The sequence below is a fragment of the Carassius auratus genome, chromosome 39, assembly GCF_003368295.1.
Source record: "Carassius auratus strain Wakin chromosome 39, ASM336829v1, whole genome shotgun sequence".
Classification (NCBI taxonomy): domain Eukaryota; kingdom Metazoa; phylum Chordata; class Actinopteri; order Cypriniformes; family Cyprinidae; genus Carassius; species Carassius auratus.
The window spans coordinates 3,117,328-3,127,847 of record NC_039281.1 but is presented as its reverse complement, the minus strand read 5'-3'; the positions used below and the strand labels follow the sequence as shown (position 1 = coordinate 3,127,847).

Here is a 10,520-nt window from a genome sequence, read left to right as displayed (position 1 = left end):
AAGGTGTGTTGTGAAAGCGAAGACGAAACCAACCAATAAATTCAAAGAGCACGAGAAGGTCAGAAGATTGCGCAGATGAGAGAGAGAATAAAAATCTAACTGGTTACAATCAAAGCTAATTTAAGGTAAGCTTGAACATATATTATCATTTATTAGAATCAACCTTCTTATAATTTTGAATGTACAGTTATCGTTTTAGAGGGCAAAATATCAAAAGCAAGTGGGGAATAAGTAAAGGAGTAATAGGTAAAGGATAGCACTAGCCTATTTTTAAAACACTATCTGATGCTTTGGCATTCGTTCTTGTATATGGCTTAAGAAATCAAATATTTTTGGGGACCATTGTATATGTTTAAATTTACCAAAACACTTTTATTTAATTTACATTGCATATAACTTAGTTTATTAGCTAAACACTCCCTCTGGTTAGTGGTATCATGATAAACTTTCTATGAAGGGGGACAGATACAAGAAAAAAAAAAATATATATATATATATATATATATATATATATATATATATTTAATCTTTAGGATGTTTTGTACATGTCAGGGTTAGATTTCTGTGGGTATTACAGTTAGGTATCGAAACAAAGCAGCAGGTGCTGTGGATGTCTCACACAGCTGCAGCAGTTTTTGCCCTCACTTGTGGTTTGTGTTGTCTGTACAGTGTCTGTATAGTTATAAGTTCTCTATCTTTCAAATTTGGGTAAAATGCAAACAAGCTCTGGTAAATTATGTCTCTATATCCAAATGTATTGTAGAGAAGACTGTGGTGAAACAAGGAGTGGCATTCATTATTGTAAAACTCATGGTTCCCGTAAACCTAGGTAATGTATATGATGCAATCTGCACAGCTGTAAAACAACACTGTGTTGAGAGAGAGAAAAAAAAAGTCCAAAACAAGAACTAATTCAGAAATGAAATTAAAAGTAGAATTTCTTTGGAATTTTAAAGTTAAAAGCACAATAGAAATAGATTTAGATGTAGATGGGTGTTTATTCAACTATGGAATGTAATATTCAAGAAATTCAATTTTCTTTAAACACTTTTTGCACTCTAACTAAAGTTTAATGTTTCTATAAGGCATCACAGGAATATTCTATTATGCATGCTGTGTTTATAAAACCATGAACATTTTATCTACATCTCAAATTCTGCACTGTATTTAAAAGAAATAACATTTTGAACATTTGTTTTGGAATAAAACAGCCAACTGTCTTGCTAAGGCTGAATAAATAATAATTATATTAAAGTATTAACCATAAATGAAAATATAAAAATTCTTAATTGTCTCATATACATCGAGCTTTCAAGCTAAACTATTCAGGAAAATAAATGTTTTTATCAAAGTGACATTAAACTAAAGTACTATACTTTTGTTGAATTAAATATATATATATATATATATATATATATATATATATATATATATATATATATATATATTAATGAAGGCATGACACCAGTACACCAGTTGAAGCTGTTGAATCAATAGATGGCTGATGTCTACACTGTGAATGTGTTCAGATGTCAGGTGTGATGGGAGAGGACAGTCTGGTCCCCAGAGCGCGCAGCAGTCTGCCGGTGGTGTGTACTGGTGGACTGGGGCTTCTTACTCTGCTGTGTGCTTGGCTGCTGGACTCGGACAAGTTCATGGAGAGAACTGTAGTGATCGCTTTTTGCATCACTTTAGAAATGTTTATACACAGTATGTGTTTGTTTGCAGAGGAGTGGCTCTTCCATTCAAGACAAAGGTAAGAAAAGAAATTATATACTTTGTACGTCCTTGCATTCTGCAATTTAGTATATATATATATATATATATATATATATATATATATATATATATATATATACATATACATATATATACTACATCTAAAAAAACTAAGGAATTGAATGGAAAACTATGGATATTAAAGGTTCTTCATGAAACCATAGAGGCCAATAAAGAGTATTGGTTGAAAGTATAAAAAAAACGTATAACTTCATTTTATGATATGCTCTTTTCCAGGTATCAAGGCAGAATAAATGAGATCTTTCAAGCTTGCTTTAGAGGGCGTGTCATTTTAGGAATGTGTGCAATATCCCTGGGGTTGGGGTGGAGTTTCTCAGAAGAGCAGTGGAGTACCATGGCCCTCACGTGTGCTATTTACCTGCTGCTCAAATGCTTGGGGGTTCTGGTAAGATTAATCACATGACAGGAGAACAAAATGTCCAAATCTATAGATTATGTGAACAATATTCAGTACTTACTTGTTCAACTGGTTCAGTTACACGCTAAATGAACAGTCTACAATATTGCACAGCAACTTAAATTTGCAACGACTTGGTTGAGTCTACACTGAGTGTGCAATTTCAGAATTTCTCTTCAGAAACCACAAACCATATCTCACAAAATGTCATCCTCCACAACAGATTGGTTCTGTACTTGTTCTTATCTTCAGAATGACTGTAGATGCTAAAATTCCCATTCAAGCCACACATTTACCTCCTCAAATATCTCAATTTGCAGTAAAAGTAAAATAACTAACAAAAAAAATAATAAATAAATAAATAAATATAACTATATAAAGTATTTGTATATGTTTGCAGGGCCCTGCTCCAGTTGAGATCTCCGAAATCTGTGAAACGAAGAAGATGAATGTGGCACATGGTTTGGCCTGGTCTTTCTATATCGGCTACCTCAAATTTGTCCTTCCAGGTACATTCATTAGCCCTTTTTCTACTGTACATTGTGAGACGATACTCATCGAAGCCTCTAGGGGCAGTAATGACACAAGATTTACTCAAAGGCTGCTAACTAAATAGCGGGATATATTATTAATGTCATAGCTGCAACCTACATTCATTTAAAAGCCAGCAAATACATATTTTTTTGTGAGATCCCGCAGAGTAATAAGAAGCTGTCATGTAGCAGCTGCATAGACCAGCTAGCATCATCAACAATTAACCAAGTTTGGTCAGAAATCTTGGTGTAATCATTGGCGATCAGCTGACATTCAAAGACCACATTGCAAAAACCACTCGATCTTGCAGATTTGCATTGCACAACATCAGAAAGATCAGTTCCTAATGGAGCATGCTGCACAACTTTTTGTCCAGGGCAGACCTTTTTCATTTCTAGGCTGGACTACTGCAATGCCCTTCTGGCTGGACTTCCATCATGCACAATCAGTTTTGATGGCAGCAACACAACTGATCATCAATACGCCCAAAATGGCCAATATAACAACTATCTTTATTTCCCTGCACTGGCTACTGGTTGTGGCTCTAGTACTTGTACTAATCTGGACAATGTCTGAAACTTTGTATTATGAGCACTTCCAGTGATTAATTGCTTCTTGTATTTCTCAACTGTAAGTTGCTTTGGATAAAAGTATCTGCTAAATAAAAGCATAGACCTTACTCATGATAGCGCTATATTTAATTTTTGTTTGATATTAAGTGGGGCTGCCACGATTTGTAAGCGAGCAGATCGGTAGATGTGAGATTCAATCGGTGAATGCCTCATATTACCAGATAATCCACGCTAAACATTGGGACAGATCGAGGTGCTCGACAAGATGTTTGCTCTGATTTTCGGGAGGGGGAAATCGGGGTTAAATCGCGCTAAATATCCTGTATTGTGAACCAGGCTTAAGATCTATTTCTGTAGCTCAAACAACAGAGCATGATGCTAATGCAATGTATACCTTAAATGCAATATAAGTCTTTGGATGAAAGTGTCCACAGAATGCATAAATGGCTCAAGGGGAGGACCCCATAGGGCCCTGAGGACCATAGATATGCTCCAAGTTGAGACAGTATGAGGGCGAGGTGAATTCAGTCTCAGAGCTCCCCTCAGGAACTTAATGACTAAGTAAATTCTGCCGACTGACTGGGCAACCACGAGAGAATGATTCACTGCGATGGCTTCCAACATAAACTTTGATTGTGGAAGGGGTGCACCCCTTATCCAGGAACTCTTGTAGAAAGGTTAGCACATGGGACACTTCACAAGAAGAAGGGTCCTGGTTGACTGACCATTTAAGGGCATAAAGTCATCTTGTAGATGGAGTTCTAACCCCCATAATTGTATGAGTTATACTCTGGCCAGGGATGCCAAATCATGCCCTTTGTTTGCGAGAGAAGGTCCTCCTTCATTGGGATTGGCCAAGGGGCTTCCGATTGCAGATGAATCAACTCAGGGAACCACATCTGATTCCTCTAGAGTGGGGCCACCAGGAGGACTGACCATCTGACTTCCCAGACCAGTCTAAAGACGGGAGGAATTAAGGAAACTAGGAGTAAGGTGTATATGCAAGCACTGGGCCAATCGTGGGCCAGGGCATCTTGCTGTCTCAAAAAGTACATTTTGCAGGGAAAGTTGTTTTCTGGGGTGAAGAGATCTACCTCTGTTCTTCCAAAGACATTGTCTCCATACATAGTCTGCCCAGCACATGAACTGCTCCTAGTGAGAAGAGTTTGCCCTGTGCCCATAAAAGGAGGAGTTGAACCAACATGTGAGCAATAATAACCTCACTCCAACTTTGAATTGAGTAGGCCTGTAAGAGAAATGATCCTTGTTTTATGGTTTTTAGAACCCAACTTGACACATCTGGGATAGTTTTCCAAGCCTGAATCTGGATGGCAAGTGATTTTAGTTTTTCGATTGTTAATTCACTGCTCAGGGTGGAGAACTGACATTCATGGTAATGAGGAGAGGATAAATGCTCTCTTAAGTATGTGGGTCTGCTATCATAGTGGTAGTTTGCTTGGGCACACAGTGAATGAGAAGGACAGGCCAAGCCTGAAAGGATCTTCCATCGCTTAGTGTTAAGTGGAGGGATGGATAACAAAGCACAAGGTTTCTTTAAGGGAATTCGGGCCTCAGCGAGAACTGACCCTCTCTTCTTCCTGCTTCTGAGGGTCAGGGTCCAATGTCACTCTGGGGTAGGGACCTTGGCACTTCAGAAACGGGTAGCGTTTCACTGTCCACTGGCACTGCTGAAGCCCAGACTCAGGTTTAGGCTGGGGATGAAGTGGCACCAGCTTGACAGACTGCTGAGTGGAAGAATCCTTCTGGCAACTTTCAACTGCCTCTTCCAGAGTGTGGAGCTTGCTTTAACCTCTTCTTCAGCACCATCAACAGTGAGAGCATGGAAGTAGAGGGATTAACAAATGCCAAGTAGAGGGCGCACCAAGTCCTGGTGAGTTCCTTGTAAACTGCTGGCAGGAACGGAGCGGGCCGTTGGCACGAGGAATGTTAAAGGTGTCCCTTCAGATACCGCTTGTAAAGGAGTCCATGGGCGGGTTTTTTCGTAGACGACCAAGTTAGGCCGAGATCCTGCACAGCTTTAGTAAGAACGCAGATCAGCTCACTGTCCACACTGGGACATGATGTTTGTGTCAGAGGCAGGGTTTCGGGGTCTTCATCAGAACATGCTCACTCTTTCAGCATCTAAAGCCATTAATGACATGAAGTCATCGACAACAGCTTCCTCCTCAGATGCGCCAAAGGATATCAAACAACTTGCAGTGGATGAGGGGTGCTGATCCTCACATGTGAAGCACACAGGCAAATAAAGAAAATGGGAGGAGAGTGAAGCACGTTGGAGAGAAAAAATGGGAGAGCACAGTAGGGTGGACGTCCTTTATTTAGGGATGAGACTCATGCTCTCGCAGTGAGAGCATACCATCTCACTGAGTGCAGCTTCTGCATGGGCGCTGCTCAGACAGGCGATGCACTCACAATGCCCACGGGCCACATTCGCAGTGTGACATTTGTTGTATTTGGTTGTTTTTGGAGCATGGTAGTCCATGATCACTTTATGCTTTTATATGGATGAGTGCATGATCATAATTTCTCATGTTTTGCAGAAGAAATGAAGTCATGTTTCAAATGTGTGATTAAATTATGTGAAAGCTTCAGCTCACTTCCTATTTTTGCTTTGTTCTTTTACCTGCAGATTTACACAACAAGGTCAGCCGGTATTCCTCCACCAGGGGCAACCTGAGCTCTCCACGTCTACATATCCTTCTACCCCTCAACGCAAAGGTTCCAGCCAAACCTGAAGAGGAGGACACTAATGTAGTTTTTCATGAAAACCTTCCAGAACTGGAGCGGGATACAGCAGGGGTGCGAAATCGTAGCTACAAGAACAGTGTCTACAAAATCACCCAGAACAATGAGGTGGGCTTATGCTGGTACTGCATTACTGGATATTGAAGTCATTTGATACTGGAAATGATCAAGAACTTTTTCAAAAAAATAAAAATAAAAACATTGCAAAGAAATGATAATACACAGCTAGCATTTAAACTAGCAGCACACGTCTGTCCTTTGTTTCACAGATAGATGTTGCCTACTAATTCACATGCCTTTAGTGTGAATTACTCTGGTGTTGAGAAAGTACATACTTTTAAGTATGTGGAAAGGTAATATGCTAGTATTAATGCAGAAGTTTGCACACTTAAAATAAAAAAAAACAATTGTTTTACAAAATGAAATGCCACATGCTGGTGATTCCTGCTGGTCAGAATCGCAAATGTTTGATTATACAAATGTGTCTTTAAAATGTCTTATCAATCAGATCGGTCATCAGGTATAGACACTGTTTAATGGACTCACAGAATCACTAACACATAACTGAATTAATGTTTTTCTTCAAAACTATCTAAATGTTTACGCCTAAAAGCTTGTAATTACGTTAAGACAAATGTAAATTGTGCCCAGATAACATAAATGTGCCTTAAAATAAGTTAATTGCATTAAAATATATGATTACTTAACATTTGAAATGTTTACCAATTGAAAGACAACTATGACAGCTTTGATCTTGTATTCTTCACCAACTGGAAATGTCCAAAGCAAGAGTATTTAGTAACTTTCGTTATATTAGTGGGTTTCAATGTTATTTTAGCAGCATTATAATATTTTGAATTAGATATTTATATATATATATAAATATATATATTGTTTTTTCACTTGAATTGTAGTTTAAAGTTATACTCATTTTGTTGTATTTTTGTAATTCATATTATTTATTTATTTTTGTTGACAAATAATTCTAGTTTTTGTTCATTGTTATTAATTATTCAAGTTAATGAAAAGTTGTCTCGTCAACTAGCTAAAGTTATTTTTATGGATTTAGTTAAATAAATAATAATAAATAACCCTGGTGAGTACAGAAACATACTTATACAATTAACCAGAAGTACTATATCATCCAGGCTCCACTGGCATACTGTTGTTCAAGTGCATTATAATAGCAAATATAATATGTAAACTCAGAAGCAGCAACACAAATATGTAGTTGTCAAAACAGCATCTCCTTGTGGCTAAAAACTGTAATGACACTGAAAATAAATCCATGGTCTTACCATCTCTGTGTTCCTGCTCCTAGGCATTTAGCTGTGTTCTGGAATATGCCACACCACTGCTGACACTGTATCAGATGTCCCACGAGAGCAGTGCAGGATTTGGAGAAAGAGAACGAAAACAGCAGGTCCTGTTGTTCTACAGAACCCTCAGCCAAATTCTGGAAAATTCTCTAGAGTGCCGGAACCGTTACCGGCTCGTCCTGCTCAATGGTCAGAATTTTAGATTTTTGAAATAGACTTTAAAATCATATCTGGATATAATTCCTACAGTGGTTTATCTCTGTGTCCATGCAACTGTTTTTCAGATGAGCACACAGGTGACCCTCATTACCTCTCCAGAGAGATCATCCAACACCTGAAACAGCAGGATGGAGAGATTTACATGGATCCCATCCAAGAGCCACCAAATGAAGTCCATCCTGTTCCAGAAGAGGGTCCGGTTGGGAATTTTAATGGTGCACTGCGTGCCACTTTCCCAGAAGACCCAGTGAGCAGCAACCCCACCCTCATGTTCAGCCAACCACAATCTTTAAGATCTGAACCAGTGGAGACCACTGACCATTTTAACCAACCTAATGCAAGGAGATGGGATTGAGTTTCTTAGAATCATTTAATTGACTTTGATGCAATAATAATAATTAATAATCTGTTAAATCAGCTGCTCATAACCACCCTTATTTTCTCGCTGTTATATTTTTTATATACATTATACATTATATTTCCATTTCAATTAAATTTTAAGCAATTATAATGTTTTTGATTTGAATTAATGATAATAACCCTGCCTGAACACATTTCAATGACCTCAAAATGAATTTGGACACCTGTGCCACAAATAAATGTGCACATGTTTTAAACGCAGCATCATTTATTTACACATTTTGATATTATATAGAAGTTTTATACAATCATCAGAGACAAATATATCTTTTTGAAAGATACAGCCTTATTAACACCCAAAAAATACATAAGACTTTTATATAAAGATATTCTGAAAAGACTTTTATTGCTCTTACAAATAAAATGTTTTGCCTATAAAAAAGGTAGCCTTAAAATGAATGTCTTCATATATATATATATATTCCTGTGTATGTTTTTTCCTTACCAAAGAACTACTAATTCTTAATAAATGCTGTTGAAAGATTCCTTGCTTCTTCCAGTGAAACAGCTCTCCTTTGACTGACGGTGTTATTTTCCATGTCCTGCGGCTGAGCAGTTACAATGAATGAGAGAAACAAGTTTAAACAAGTCATGCGGATTGAGGTGATTCATAACACTGGAAATAATTTAAGACGAATCACTACACTATAGTCCATGACTAACATGTTTTAATCTACCATTTATCCACTGATCAAATATCTTATTCAGTTGATATAGCTGTTTTGAAATGATCATTTATAGTGTTTATTCTGAAGCTGTGTAATTTAGCTGAGCATTTATTTTTTGTTTTTTATGAAGTAATAAACTAGTCTATCAGGTTTGTGAAGCTGGGCTGATGCAATTTGGCTGATGGATTGATATTTATCTGACACTGATAGATGAAAACTAGTTATTAAGTTTATATCTCTGCACATTTGTTCTTTTTTATTTTTATGTTTTTTTTTACAGTGAATAATTATATTTGAAAATTTACATTTGCAAAAAAATTTTCAAATAGTATTATATTATATGAAAAATATTTGTAATCATCTAATCACCTTTTTAGATGTAGTATTTATTATTTTATTCACAATTTCTTTGTCCACAGCTTTAAATCACCGTATCACCTTTATATTATTTACATATAGTTTTCTCAATTAATATCAGGCCATAAATATTCCTAAACTCCTTTCATCTATAGCAGACAATTCTGGGAATATTATATCAACGTTTGAAACACTTGGGACAAAAAACTAAACAAATAAAAAACACTATAACTGTAAATGAAATAAAATAAAATATTATTATACTAATAATTTAGCAAAATTATAGTAAGAAAATTAAATTAACATTTTTTAAATTAGAAAAGTGTTATGTATATTGCATTACATATATTGCATTACATATATATATATATATATATATATATATATATATATATATATATATATATACACACACACACACACACACACACACACACACACACACACACACACACACACACACATATATATATATATATATATATATATATATATATATATATATATATATATATATATATATATATATATATATATATTATTTATTTTTTTATTAAACTGCAAAAAAGGAGTTCTGAAAGATGATCTTAGATGCATGTAGATTGAAGGTTTTCCTGTGAATCAAATCCTCTCAGTCATCCATCTAAGCAGCTGATTTCAAGAACGTGTCCATCAGGTTTTGTTTTGACATTGATGGATTTATTATGAATTATTGATGCATGTGTTTCACTATCATCCATTTGTGATCAAAATCAACAAAGACTAGAGTCACGAGGAGCTGTGAACTGGACAGGAGGAATAAACTGTACATATTTCAAAACATATTGCTGAAAAAGTCTTGTCTAAGGTCACATGACTGCATTTTCTAACAGCTTCAGTGAAGACACACAACCATATTCTGCACGTCATATTATAAAAGCACTCCACTGTCAAAAGTTTTACAAATAGTTTAATCTTCCTTCCTCATTCACCCAGTCAGTAAAACATACGAGATCTGTGGTCCATTTATTTTCTCCTTATTTACATAATATGTACATTTTGGAAAGTGATTCTACAGAAGTCTTTACTATAGTTCCTCATTATACTTTTGTAAAAAGGTTCTCCATTTCTGCATACTTGAGTGGGGCAATGTGACATCACAGCAGCGACCGGTTGGTTAATGACAGAGAACAAAGAGGTCATGAGGAAAAGTCCCTCACGGTGACTCAGAGACGTGCAGACAGACGGCAAACAGACAGTTTCTGATGATGCCAGTAAGACTGTAAAAGCACTTTCTACATCAAACCTGCAGCAGACCAGACAAAATTAAATCAAAGATTGATTAGATTAATTAGATTAGATTCAACTTTATTGTCATTGCACATGTTAGGTACAAGGCAACGATTGTAAGAGTGTAAACATGTTTCCTGGGTCATCCGCATTTCATAGAGAAGGCTGCTGAACTGGATTTTACAGACCATGGTGTTTA

The 10,520-nt window shown here is 36.3% G+C and overlaps 1 protein-coding gene across 1 annotated transcript; it reads left to right on the top strand.

Moving 5' to 3' along the window:
• LOC113057687 (stimulator of interferon genes protein-like) lies at positions 1-8,911 on the top strand. The gene is made up of 7 exons (XM_026225156.1): positions 1-125; positions 1,530-1,756; positions 2,017-2,185; positions 2,598-2,706; positions 5,954-6,177; positions 7,391-7,577; positions 7,673-8,911. The coding sequence occupies exons 2-7, from the start codon at positions 1,530-1,532 to the stop codon at positions 7,960-7,962; spliced, it is 1,206 nt and encodes a 401-aa protein (XP_026080941.1). The 5' UTR covers positions 1-125; the 3' UTR covers positions 7,963-8,911.
• Positions 8,912-10,520: the final 1,609 nt, after the last annotated feature.

Coding starts and splice junctions, on each gene's coding strand:
- LOC113057687 (XM_026225156.1), top strand. CDS start 1,530: ATGTCAGGTGTGATGGGAGAGGACAGTCTGGTCCCCAGAGCGCGCAGC. Junction 1,757..2,016: donor CTCTTCCATTCAAGACAAAG/GTAAGAAAAGAA, acceptor GCTCTTTTCCAG/GTATCAAGGCAGAATAAATG. Junction 7,578..7,672: donor CCGGCTCGTCCTGCTCAATG/GTCAGAATTTTA, acceptor ACTGTTTTTCAG/ATGAGCACACAGGTGACCCT.